The sequence below is a fragment of the Oryx dammah genome, unplaced genomic scaffold, assembly GCF_014754425.2.
Source record: "Oryx dammah isolate SB20612 unplaced genomic scaffold, SCBI_Odam_1.1 HiC_scaffold_22, whole genome shotgun sequence".
Lineage (NCBI taxonomy): Eukaryota > Metazoa > Chordata > Mammalia > Artiodactyla > Bovidae > Oryx > Oryx dammah.
The window spans coordinates 12,510,235-12,523,320 of NW_024070206.1; the positions used below are offsets into that span (position 1 = coordinate 12,510,235).

The 13,086-nt window shown below is 38.8% G+C and overlaps 1 protein-coding gene across 2 annotated transcripts in view; it reads left to right on the top strand.

Moving 5' to 3' along the window:
* The window catches only part of ACAA2 (acetyl-CoA acyltransferase 2), a 32,298-nt gene extending 20,076 nt beyond the window's left edge, over window positions 1-12,222 (top strand). For both annotated transcript variants that reach the window (XM_040264512.1, XM_040264513.1), the window contains exons 5-10: window positions 1,005-1,152; window positions 3,010-3,185; window positions 3,915-4,044; window positions 8,365-8,435; window positions 10,461-10,615; window positions 11,800-12,222. In XM_040264512.1, coding sequence (XP_040120446.1) covers window positions 1,005-1,152; window positions 3,010-3,185; window positions 3,915-4,044; window positions 8,365-8,435; window positions 10,461-10,615; window positions 11,800-11,884 — 765 coding nt within the window. In that variant the 3' untranslated portion in view covers window positions 11,885-12,222. The remainder of the gene's footprint in view (window positions 1-1,004; window positions 1,153-3,009; window positions 3,186-3,914; window positions 4,045-8,364; window positions 8,436-10,460; window positions 10,616-11,799) is intronic.
* Window positions 12,223-13,086: the final 864 nt, after the last annotated feature.

Here is a 13,086-nt window from a genome sequence, read left to right on the forward strand (position 1 = left end):
TATACTGTATTGGTGTTTTTTCTTTCTGACTTACTTCACTCTGTATAATAGGCTCCAGTTTCATCCCCCTCATTAGAACTGATTCAATTGCATTCTTTTTAATGGCTGAGTAATATTCCATTGTGTATATGTACCACAGCTTTCTTATCCATTTGTCTGCCGATGGACATCTAGGTTGCTTCTATGTCCTGGCTGTTGTAAACAGTGCTGCAATTCTGGTTTCCTCAGTGTGTATTCCCAGCAGTGGGATTGCTGGGTCATATGGCAGTTCTATTTCCAGTTTTTTAAGGAATCTCCACACTGTTCTCCATAGTGGCTGTACTAGATTGCATTCCCACCAACAGTGTAAGAGGGCTCCTTTTTCTCCGCACCCTCTCCAGCATTTATTGCTTATAGACTTTTTGATAGCAGCCATTCTGACTGGCGTGGGATGGTACCTCAATTGATTTACATTTCTCTGATAATGAGTGATGTTGAGCATCTTTTCATGTGTTTGTTAGCTATCTGTATGTCTTCTTTGGAGAAATGTCTGTTTAGTTCTTTGGCCCATTTTTTGATTGGGTCGTTCATTTTTTTGGAATTGAGCTGCAGGAGCTGCTTGTATATTTTTGAGATTAATTCTTTGTCAGTTGCTTGGTTTGCTATTATTTTCTCCCATTCTGAAGGCTGTCTTTTCACCTTGCTTATAGTTTCCTTCGTTGTGCAAAAGCTTTTAAGTTTAATTAGGTCCCGTTTGTTTATTTTTGCTTTTATTTCCATTACTCTGGAAGGTGGGTCATAGAGGATCCTGCTGTGATTTATGTCAGAGAGTGTTTTGCCTACGTTTTCCTCTAGGAGTTTTTTTTAGAAAATGTCTCAAAACTAAATATAAATCAAATGCTCATCAGAAAATCTCATTTTACTTTTACCTTTTTTGTTGGAACTGTTGATTATTTAAAGAAATGTTAGCATATTACTTTCAAAAGACACACTTTACAAATGACTTTATTAATGTCTTCTAATAGCTGGAAGACACTCTGTGGACAGGATTAACAGATTCGCATATCCAAATGCCGATGGCAATTACTGCAGAGAATCTTGCTGTAAAACATCAAATAAGCAGAGAAGATTGTGACAGATACGCCCTGCAGTCACAGCAAAGGTGGAAAGCTGGTAAGTGGTTATTACAGATATCTTTAGAAAGAAAACTAGGAAAGGTTTTTATCCTTTTAGATTATAAAGGCCATATAATAATATTGTTTAAAATGATATCTTTTGAAACTCACATTTTTTTATTACTTTGTTTTTAATGGTTAAGTATTGAATATTCTGTTAATGATTGCAAATTAACTGGAAGTTTCTCTTTTGAAGTATGTGAATGCTACTTAAAAAGTACTGTGGATAATTGGTCCTATCTGGACACTTGAATTTTGCCCCAAACGGGTCAGTAGAAGACTCTGAGGGCTATGATACACTCTGTTGGAGGTGCTAGCTCCCTGGGGCAGAGGATGTGGTCCCCCAAGAGGCATCTCATACTCACAAGAAGGGGGTGGTATGTTAGGGAAAGACTCATTGGGAATCCTTTTATGACTTCCCTCTCCCATTCCTAATTGAGAATCATTGCATCTGCCTCAGAGACCCAGAACTAGCCCAAGGCCCCAGCTGTGGTGCCTTTGTGTAACACTGCACACTACTGGTGAGCCAGTCCAAAATGGGCAAAATGACAGCTGTTCTTTTATCAGTATGGTGAGTTGAAGAAATTTGTTAGTCCTCTGAAAAGAGTTTTGAAAACTAAACTATTATAAATGAGCAGACACTCTTATTTAGGGGGTATTAAATAAGTGAAATAGTGAGCATAAAGTTCATTTTAGTATTTCAGAGGAATAAGTGGAATGGAGCTGATCGAAGTCATACTGTTTTTAGTTAGACATTTAAGTGAAAGGGTATTGGTCTAAAGGTCAAGAGTTAGTCTGTTTCTAGTTTTGCCATGGGCAGATTTTCTGACTTCAATCATTTATTCACCAAGCATTTATTCACTGTGCTAATAATAGAGGTAAAAATATTTGCCTTCCCTTTTTCTGTAACAGAATTGTTGTGAAAAACAAATAAAGGAAGTGTTAGCCTGTTATGAAGTGGCATCAACTTTAAGGTGGTATTATTTCTAACTTGGGCTTCCCAAGTAACTCAGTGGTAAAGAGTCACCTGCCAGTGCAGGAGACATGCGTTCAATCCCTGGGTTTGGGAAGGTCCCCTGGAGGAGGAAATGGCAACTCACTCTAGTATTCTTACCTGGAAAAGCCATGGATAGAGGAGCCTGGAGGGCTGCAGTTCGTGGGGTTGCAAAGAGTCAGACACTACTGAGTGACTGAGCATGCATGCATTCCTGACTTACTCTATTTCTGAAGCTTTAGATTAACTCTCGTCCACTCCAGTCAATGGGATCCGAAGTAGATAAGCTGTTTTACTTAGAACTGTGTCAGTAATAGTGCATATAATTTCTTCACATTGCCTGTCATTAAATTTCAGTGATAGATGACTTGGTGACATAGATAACTTGGTAACCTTTTTTCTTATTGTGCTAAAAACAGTTAACATGAGATCTATCCTCTTAGTAAAAGTTTAAGTGTACAATACATTCCTGTAGACTATCAGTATTAATACAACTTGGTAACTTCTTAAACTATTTCGTATCTCACCCAGAGAAGTTAAAAGAGGGCATTAAATCCATTTGATGCCATTACATCTGTAGGTAGCAGACAAACTCTCATAATCTAGCAGTACCTTATAAAAAATATTGTAGTAAAAAAAAGTCAAACCTGTAATGTTACAGAATGTATCTGCATAGGTGACAGTATATTAAATCCTCCAATAGACAAGGTAAGTTATGTAAGTAATAAAAGCTTATATTAAAGTAGACTGAGAGGAAAGGACAGAACAGAAATTAAATTGAAGGATATATTTGATTTCATTTTTCTAGTTTATGTTCTTTTTTCCTCCCCATTCTTATGAATAGTCTTTCTACTATTTTAGCTAATGATGCTGGCTACTTTGATAATGAGATGGCACCAATTGAGGTGAAGACAAGGAAAGGAAAACAGACAATGCAAGTAGATGAACATCCTCGGCCCCAAACAACCATGGAACAGTTAAACAAACTTCCTCCAGTGTTCAAGAAAGAGGGAACCGTTACTGCAGGGAATGCATCGGTAGGTAGCAGCACCTGGGCCTACCTTGAACTCTTCTTGATGTGTTCACTGCAGACTGACCAGGCAGTGTCTTTTAGATGCCTTTCATGCTGATCTTCAGTTACTTAGCCTAAGCTAGTAGTGTTCATATTCTGTTAATTTGAGTTTTCATACTCCAAAATAAATTAGGGGACCTTATATAATACTCTGCCAATTTCTTAGTCTTTTCAGATTGTTAGAAGGAAATCTACCTTTTTTTTTTTTTTAACTTTTTATTTTGTACTGGGCTATAGCCAACTAGCAAACAATGTTGAGGTAGTTTCAAGTGAACAACAAAGGGACTCAGCCGTACAGATACATGTATCCATTCTCCCCCAAACTCCCCTCCCATCCAGGCCGCCGCATAACATGGAGCCGAGTTCCATGCGCTGTACAGTGAAATCTACCTGGTTTATTATTTTACTTTTTCTCCCTCATGTGTGCACCTCACCAGATTTTTTCTTAAATCTACCCACATCTGGATGTAAGCTTTTCCTTTACATTCTTTCCTGTTTCGCTTAGTGAGGTTGTATTCTGTACCTGAGACAATCTCTTTAATACAGCAGTTTATCACTAGTGCTACTTGTTGTGTTCCAGATTATGGGGCTGCTTCCTAGATGTTGCCGTAATCCTAATGGCACTCCATTAGCTCAAAGCTTGATTAACTATATTCTTTTATCCTCTAGTTAATCATCTGTGTTTGTTTCCAAGGGGGTTTCCGATGGTGCTGGAGCTGTTATCATAGCTAGTGAAGATGCTGTTAAAAAACATAATTTCACACCACTGGCAAGAATTGTGGGCTATTTTGTGTCTGGATGTGATCCCACTATCATGGGTATTGGTAAGTTTGTAGTGATACAAATTGGTTTTGTTATGTTTCTGGAGATAAATCTTATTTGGCATTCAAATTCCTGAAACAGTAGCCACATCAAGGTCGCTTGTGGAGAAGAGGAAATTGGTCATCAGTCATTTAAACAACCCATCTTTATGAAAAGCTATGCTTGGCACAATGGGAAGACCAAGACCATGTAAACTCCTTGTGGGCAGTAATTGTGTCATGTTGTCCATTTAAGATATATAAAATTAACACACCGTAAACAACAGAGAAGCGTTATACAGTAATGACAAGACAGACAAAAATGGGAGAGAAGAGAGATCATGGGATGAAGTAGAGAAGATATGGACCCTGCTGGGTGTTTTACACATGATTTTACATGTAGCTCATTTAATTTTCCCACAACCCTAGTAAGTGAGATTTCTTTGTGAACAGAAAAACTGAGGCTTGGGGGGATGGTCTTGTAAAGTTCAAAAGCAGTAAGTGATGAAATGGGGATGTGAATCCAAGTCTCTCATCACAGGGCTCTTTTCCCTCTGTTGCCTCAGGAAGTCAAAGAAATAATGCACCTGGCCTATCTATGACTTAATAGGAAAATGAATTCTAAACAATGCATCTCAATTGGCAAAATACTAGCAGGAGAAAATTTGGAACGCCCTACAAATATGTGTAGTCTTGGCTCCAAAAATATGAATTAGAAGGAAAACAAAAAACTTTTTGCTGGATACACTTCTAGGAACTGTAGATAATGCTGAATTTTAATAGTTCCTGCATCATTCTCTCGGAGGAGGCAATGGCACCCCACTCCAGCACTCTTGCCTGGAAAATCCCATGGATGGAGGAGCCTAGTGGGCCACAGTCCATGGGGTTGCTAAGAGTCAGACACGACTGAGCGACTTCACTTTCACTTTTCACTTTCATGCATTGGAGAAGGAAATGGCAACCCACTCCAGTGTTCTTGCCTGGAGAATCCCAGGGATGGGGGAGCTTGGTGGGCTGCCGTCTATGGGGTCGCACAGAGTTGGACACGACTGAAGCGACTTAGCAGCAGCAGCAGCAGCAGCAGCATTCTCTGGGAAGACAGGGAACCAATTATGTGCCTCACAAAAATAATATTGGCTTTGATCTATCCCACCTATACCTTCATACCCCAGGAAAAAGCCTGCCCTAGGTTATAGATTGAGATTTTTGATGAGCCAAAAGATTTTCCTATATACTTGGTTAGGCTTTTTTTGACTGACTAAATTGGTTTTTGAAGTAGGTCCTAAGATTAAAAGGGAGATCACCTGTTTCCAGCCTGCCTTCTCAGAAGTCCTTCAGTGTAAGCCTCTAGGTGCTACTCAGATAAAAATCACTTATGTTGATTTGGGACTAAACTAATACTAGCCATGTTTGTTGCCATGTCCTTGAGAGATTTGTCTCTGTACAGAATTCCTCAGAAAGAAAGCTGGCATGATACCTTGTCATTTTTCACTGTGTTGTAAATTATGTCAACCAGAACTCCAAGCTTTGGAACCGTCTGTTAAAAATCATTTGTTTTTTCTTTATTATGGTCTTAAAAACTTACTAACTTTTAGCTACCTACTGTCAACAAAGTACAACTTTTGTCTTAGAAATGAAAGGTAGCTTTAAAAATTAGACATCTGTGTATTGGTATGGCATTTATCATTTTGGTATTTATGGCAGTAGTTCCCAACCCCAAATGATGATCAAAATCTAACCATAACCCCAGTCCACCTCAAAATTTTGTTTCGTCTAGTAGGTCCAGGTAGAACCTCGGAATATGGGGTTTTTTCAGTGTACAGCTGGTTTTGATGATCAACCATATTTATTTGATATAGATAAGTAGTTGTTTTACAGTTTTCAGTTTAACCTCTCTTAAGAGTTTCTGATACATTGACATGGTCAGTGAACAAGAAAGTTGAGTTTTTCTTCCTTCTATTCTTGGGCCTGAATATTTGCCCTGTAGTATACAATAAATGCCATTGTGGAAGAATTCTGTTTTTCCTCAGGGTTGGGAGAGAGCTCTGTCCCACACCATAAGATGTCCTCCCCCTCATCTAAATAGCTCATCTCTCAGGTGTAGTGTGGGGCCAAACAAGATAACTGCATGAAGTGCACCAGCTGAATAAATAAGGGAGAGTAGATTATTGAGTATCTGGTGGAGATTGATTCATCAATCCAAATTCTAACGATAGTTGTTCTCCAGTTATGCAGTTATTCAACATATAGCATTGCTTAGCCCTGCCCAGTGGGTACAGATCCAGAAAAAGGTGGAAAGCCAGGATTTGAAGGGCGCAATTAATGGCTCCAAGGAAGGACACAGTTTTGGAGAAGCAGTGCTCCCTGGACCTCCCCATGAGAGGCAGTGATAGGGGGTGGGTACATGGAACTTTGAGCCTCTTCAACTGGGACAGCTCTAGCTTTACCTGTTATTGGGCTTCATTTGTAGAAAGATATTCTTTAAAAGAAATGGGTTAAAAACCAGCTCAAAGCACTTTGGATGAGAAGCTTACAGCCACCAAAGGTACCCAAGGTTACACAGCTATTAGTGGTAGGAGCCATTACTAGAAATAAGGTGTCCTTTTCCCAGCAAAACTACTATATCTTCCTAAGGCCCAGTAAATAGCAAAGTGGTAGAGAAACAGTCCTTTAAAAATTAGCTTGTAGCCCAGCGTGTTGTTAAAATTGACTGTAACAATTCTAAGTTAATACTAACGCATTTAGTCATGCTGACTGTGATTCTGAAGGCAGGGAGGTGTGAGCAGTGGTTTCACATCCTCAGCTCTTAGTGGTGTGTAGCTTTCACACCTGTTGGTACTGCATCCCCTGACCATGCTGGATAATCGACGCTCTGCTGTTGACCATCTATCCATTTTCATGTCTTAAAGATACAAAGAGAATCTGGAATTAGATTCTGTATTAAATCAGTAGCCCGGATAGAACTGATGCTTTAAATTGGAAAGCGTTTATTGGTAGCCCTACCCATCAACAGATAATTGTCCAAGAAACTTTTTAACTAGGTGACCAAATTAATTATTATATTTAGATTGTGTTATGTTTTTCTTGTGAAGACTGATTTCCCATTTTACCTTACATATGTTTGTGAAGCTTGTTATAAAATGTTTGACTACTTGAATTCAACAAAACACCACATATTTTTCTTTTTAGATGTTTATGGAAGTTTTATTCTCTAAGGGAAGATAGAGAAGTAGATAATCATCCCTAGCCAGATTTTTTATATTTTGGAAAGAAATGTCAATTTACTTAAAATTATGAGCAATATTAAAAATAAGCTCCAGTACTTTGGCCACCTGATGTGAAGAGCTGACTCAATGGAAAAGACCCTGATGCTGGGAAAGATTGAGGGCAGAAGGAGAAGGGAGCAGCAGAAGATGAGATGGTTAGATAGCATCAACTCAATGGACATGAATTTGAGCAAACTCCAGGCAATAATGAAGGACGGGGAAGCCTGGTGTGCTGTAGTCCGTGGGGTTGCAAAGAATCAGATGTGACTTAATGACTGAACAACAAAACTGAACTATCATTAGTGATCATCAGAAATCTGGGACTTAGAGTTTATTTCCAAAGTTTTTAAAGGTGGATTTTCATTTCTTCAGTGAGAGTTATGGTTTATTTCGAATCTCTGCCTCCTGTTGGAGTTACAAACATCTGCTTGCTTTAGCTGTCTTTTCCCTCAAGTGCCTGGTAACTTTTTATCTTGGTGTACCCATGTGGAGATACCAGTGCTATTTCTTGCCTTTTGTCCAAAATGGGCCTGAAAATTCAGAGCATAGCCACAGTCACTTCTCTACTGGGAATGTATGATTTGTATTCCAGGAGAGTACCCAGTTTGCCTTGGCATTTGGTATTAAGAACCATCTATACATGGGAATTCCCTGCAGTCCAGTAGTTAGGACTTGGTGCTTTCGCTGCTGTGGCCTGGTTTTGATCCCTCTTTAGGGAATTAAGATCCCTGTGCCAGTTGCACTGAGCAGCCAAAAATTTTTTTAAAAACTAAAGTTAAAAAAAAAAAAGATACATTTTAACAAACCGTCTATACAAAACCTCACTGCTTGGGCTGTTTGAACTCTTAAAGTCACATGGTAGAATTTTTCACGTTGAGTCTCTCGTCTACAGTTTGCCTGAACAGCTTTCCATCCTTGTCCCATTTTCTGTTTCTTACTGCCCTGTCATTTAATATTGTGTGCTGTCAGGGTAGCAGGATTTTTAGTTACTGTAGTTATTTGCTCCTTACTTACCTGTTTAGTAAAAAAGGAGAAATTTGATATTTACAAGGTGAAATTGGTTTTTGTTCTTATATAGGTCCTGTCCCTGCTATCAGTGGAGCACTGAAGAAAACAGGGCTGAGTCTTAAGGATATGGATTTGGTAGAAGTAAGTGTTCTATATTTTTCACAACATGGAATAAGCCATCAACTTCTATAGCATAGATGGCTTTAGTTTTATTTTTATAGGTCTTTTTGTTTTAGTACCTTTAAACTTTCCAAATGGTGTGAATCTGAACAAGTATTACTTTCATTGTATGCCTGTGTTGACATATAATCAGGCCCTACCTTATTAAAATGCTTTATTTACATTTGAATAATTCAAAGGGCCTTTCTTCCTCTATTAAAGTATAATTCTTGGGTACTTTTTATAACCTTGTAAGATTCTGCTATTAAAAATTTTATTCTATTAATGTGCCTATTGAACTGAATTGAATGTTTGTTAAGGTGGGTGAGAAATAAATAACTGTAACTTTATTTTATGGATTAAAGTGGAAAAATACAGGTTAAAAAAAATGACCTAATAGAAAAACAATAATCTAATCCCAAATCTAAGTTTCTTATACTTCTGCCAAGTTAACAGCCACCCCCAACCCCAAAACTTAGGTTTGGCTTTTACACCACAGTTGTGGGTTGATTTGGAATGCATCTGTCATAATTTTTGGCATTGGAAACTTAGATTTATTGGGAGAGTGATTTCTTTAATGTTAGATGAGAACAAAAGCATCTTAAATGTTTAGTACAATTAAAAGAAAGGATTAAGAACATGCTTAAAGATGCATTATATACATTCGGCATTTGGGAAGTATTTGAACATTTTAGGTAATTAAGCTGCTTAATTACCATATTTGTATTAGAAGTAAGTACCACTGAATTTCTGACTTCAGATTTCACACTTAAACCTTGAAAATATTCATCTCTGTAGAGATGTTCATCAGCATTTATAGACGTGTAAACACTCAAGGACACACCTCTCCATACCCTGATGTGATTGTCTTTGAGACTTTTGATGATCATGAGGTAGTTTTTCCTGGGTTCAAAAGCCTAGTTTCACAACGTACTATAGGTCTCTCAGTACCTCGTGACTATATAAAATGGAAAAATAAATGTTGGATCTAAGGACAAGTAAAGCACCATCTCAGGAGAGCACAAAATATAGTAGGAAAGAACACAAGGGTGGATTTTTATCCCAGCCCTGGAAAAGCTGCCTTTTTAAAAATCAGTATCCTTCTCTATAAAATTCTCTGCTGAGATCATATGAAAATATAATTCTGTAAACATGAAATAAGGTAATGCTCCTAGCCAGCCTTGTTAAGTGTAATACAACAATATGATACTTTTTAGTTCAGGCCATGTTTCAACATGGTAACTATTCCTCTCGGGTGTCTGGCTCTGAAAGTTTATTAATTATTGTGTGTCAGTTTCTTCTTGGAAGTATGGCTAGTAATATGGGTTAGTAATAATAATAGCAAGTATTTATTGAATATTTGCTTGTGTCAGATAATACACTAAACACTTAATACCCATGATTTCATTTAATGTTAACAATAACTCTTAAGATAATACAACAGTCACATTTTACCAGTGAAGAAAGTTGAGTGTCAAGAGAATTTAAAGAACATGCATACAGCCAAGATCTGAGCTGTCCATCTGGCTCTAGAACCTGTAGGTTTTCTACAGTACCCCATTGCTTCTAGTCCAGGATCCATGTAGTATCACTGAGGATTCCTTTAAGGCAAAGGTCTCCAACCTCCAGGATCTAATGTTGAATGATCTGCGGAGGAGCTGATAATAATACTAGAAGTAAAGTGCACAATAAATGGCAATGCACTTGAATTATCCCAAAGCCATCCCCACCCCCACCTCCAGTCCATGAACCTGGTCCCTGGTGCCAAAAAGTTTGGGGACCGCTGCTGTAAGGGATACGTTAACACTTAAAGTATCGCTTAGTAAATACACCCATTTTCAAACCTGTTATCTTTATGAAGAACGATCGAAGTTAAAACAACCTTGCAAGGGAATTTAAGTAGGGAAAAAAAACAGGAAAGTTAGCAATCAATAGGACTGGACAACTCTCGGTTAAAAATAAGTTTGTGAATAAGGATTTTTATTAAGTGTTTTGATTGTTTTAAAGGTGAATGAAGCTTTTGCTCCTCAGTACTTGGCAGTTGAAAAGAGTTTGAATCTTGACCCAAGTAAGACCAATGTGAATGGAGGGGCCATTGCTTTGGGTCACCCATTAGCAGGATCTGGGTCAAGAATTACTGCACACCTGGTTCATGAATTAAGGTACATGCTAGAAATTGTTGCTTTTCAGATTTGCTGTCTTTTGTATAAATGCATGAATTTAGGTTTCCCCGGAACAATCCAACAGGTGCCCATTCTTCCTCATTGCCCCTTGCCCTGCCTTTCTCCCAGTGATTTGAGCACCCCTTTTTCTCAGACCTTATTGATGACTCAGTTGCTTAGTTGGTGCCTCTACTCTTGTGACACTTGCTCTTCCCTGAATGTGCAGCGTAGCCACTTGGCACATGTTCACAGAGGGCCCAGTGTTCACATGGCCCCATCCCTGGTGTGGGTGCACAGCAGGGAGTCCACAGTGAGGCCCGCATCTCAGGGCGCTTGCATCCTCGTGCTCCTTACAGGAGTAAGACACAGTTACTTCAGAAAACAAAGTGCTGATCAAGATGCTGTCGTTTAAGAAACCTAAGCAAACTGACAACTGGGGTCTAAGTTTTTCCTTCACTGTTTCCAGGGTTCCAGCCTTCTGTGCATTTGATACTTTGCAGTTTTAACAGAAGAGCTTCTCCTTCTGTACTGTGCCTTTTGGACCATTTTGTTCTATTAGTAGGAAAATTGGAAACAAAACCAAATATGCCAGGCTTGAAAATCACTCTGGCTCCCTGTGACATTAGGGTAAATAGTACTCCTGTTTCACTTAATAATTGGGTTGAAATGAGTGATTGATTGCACAAAAAATAATTCCTGGATGGTTTCTCAAGGTCATTCTATCAGGACTGAAGAATTACAGTGGATGGTACTTTAAAGGAGTCTTAATTTTTGTGAAAGGGACATGAAATGTTTCTAAACTATCTGACCTTTCAAACAGACAAACTTCAGTAATTATACTTATTCTAAGGTCCATAAAAATCTAAAACAGATAAATCAAGGAGGCTGAATATTAATATTTACTCCCCCTTCTTCAACTTCCAGCCCATCCCAGTTACCTCCTGTTTTATGTTTGTTTCTACCTCCATCTTCTGTGTCACTGCACTTTTTAAAATAAGAATACTCAGCTTTCCAAATCCTTTCTCCTCTTTTCCCCAATATTGAGGACTGGAGAAAACATTGAGCTGATGAGCTGAACGAGACTGAATATTGCAAATGTGACCATTATAAATTCTATTTAATTGATTATCTAATTCCATACATTCTTTATTCAAGTAGTTTTCAGCCACTGCTTTCTTTCTCAGGCGTCGGGGTGGAAAATACGCTGTAGGATCAGCCTGCATTGGAGGTGGACAAGGAATTGCAGTCATCATCGAGAACACAGCCTGAGGAGAGCAGGCAGCCTGCCCTGGTCCATGCTCACATGACTTGACTAGGCCACAGTAAACCAGGTGACCTTCAGAGCAGATGCAAAGCCAGCCATGCTCTGCACTGAGAGTGACTGGATTTGGGCAAGGGATGGTGAAGCAAAGACCCATTTATCATAAACAAGAGCCCATGCCAGAATAAATTCTCTCAAATTTGTACCAAATATGCAGCATTTCTGAACTGAAATCCAACTAGCGTAGGCTTTAAAGGGAATTGTATTCTTGCCAAATAACCATCACTTATGCCTTAAATAAATATGATTGCAGGGAAATTGAATAAATACTGCCTTAACTTCAGCTAATCCTTTCCTGTTATTTCTTGTATTTTTCTAAAGTTTTAATTGAGGTAAAATACATATAACATAAAATTTACCATCTTAATCATTTTTAAGTATACACTTCAGTGGCATTAAATACATTCACATTGTTGTGTGGCCATCACTACCATCCATCCATCTCCAGAGCTCTTTTCATCTTGTAGAACTGAAACTCTACACCCATTAAACAACAGCTCCCTGTTCTGTCCTTTATACAGCCCTTGGCAACCACCATTCTGCTTTTTGTCCCTATGAATTTGACTCCAGTAAGTACCTCATATAAGTGGTGCTTAGTTGCTCAGTCATGTCCAACTCTTGGTGACGCCATGGACTGTAGCCCACCAGGCTCCTCTGTCCCTGGGAATTCTCCAGGCAAGAATACTGGAGTGGGTTGCCATGCCCTCCTCCAGGGATCTTCCCAACCCAGGGATTGAGCCCAGGTCTCCCACACTATATGGCAGATTGTTTACTCTCTGAGCCACCAGGGAAGCACCATATAAGTGGAATCGTACAGAATTTGTCCTTTTGTGCCTGGCTTGTTGCACTTAGCATAATGTTCTCAAGAATCATGCATGTTATAGTATGTATCAGAATTTTCTTTTTCAAGGTTGAATAATATTCCATTATATATTCTATTATACTATATTTTGTTTTTTCTCTCATCCATCAATGGCAGGTGGGTTGCTGCCACTGCTTGAAAGTGAAAGTGAAAATAGCTCAGTTGTGTCCGACTCTTTGAGACCCCAGGGACTATACAGTCTATAGAATTCTCCAGGCCAGAATACTGGGGTGGGTAGCCTTCCCTTCTCCAGGGGATCTTCCCAACGCAGGGATGGATCAAACCCAA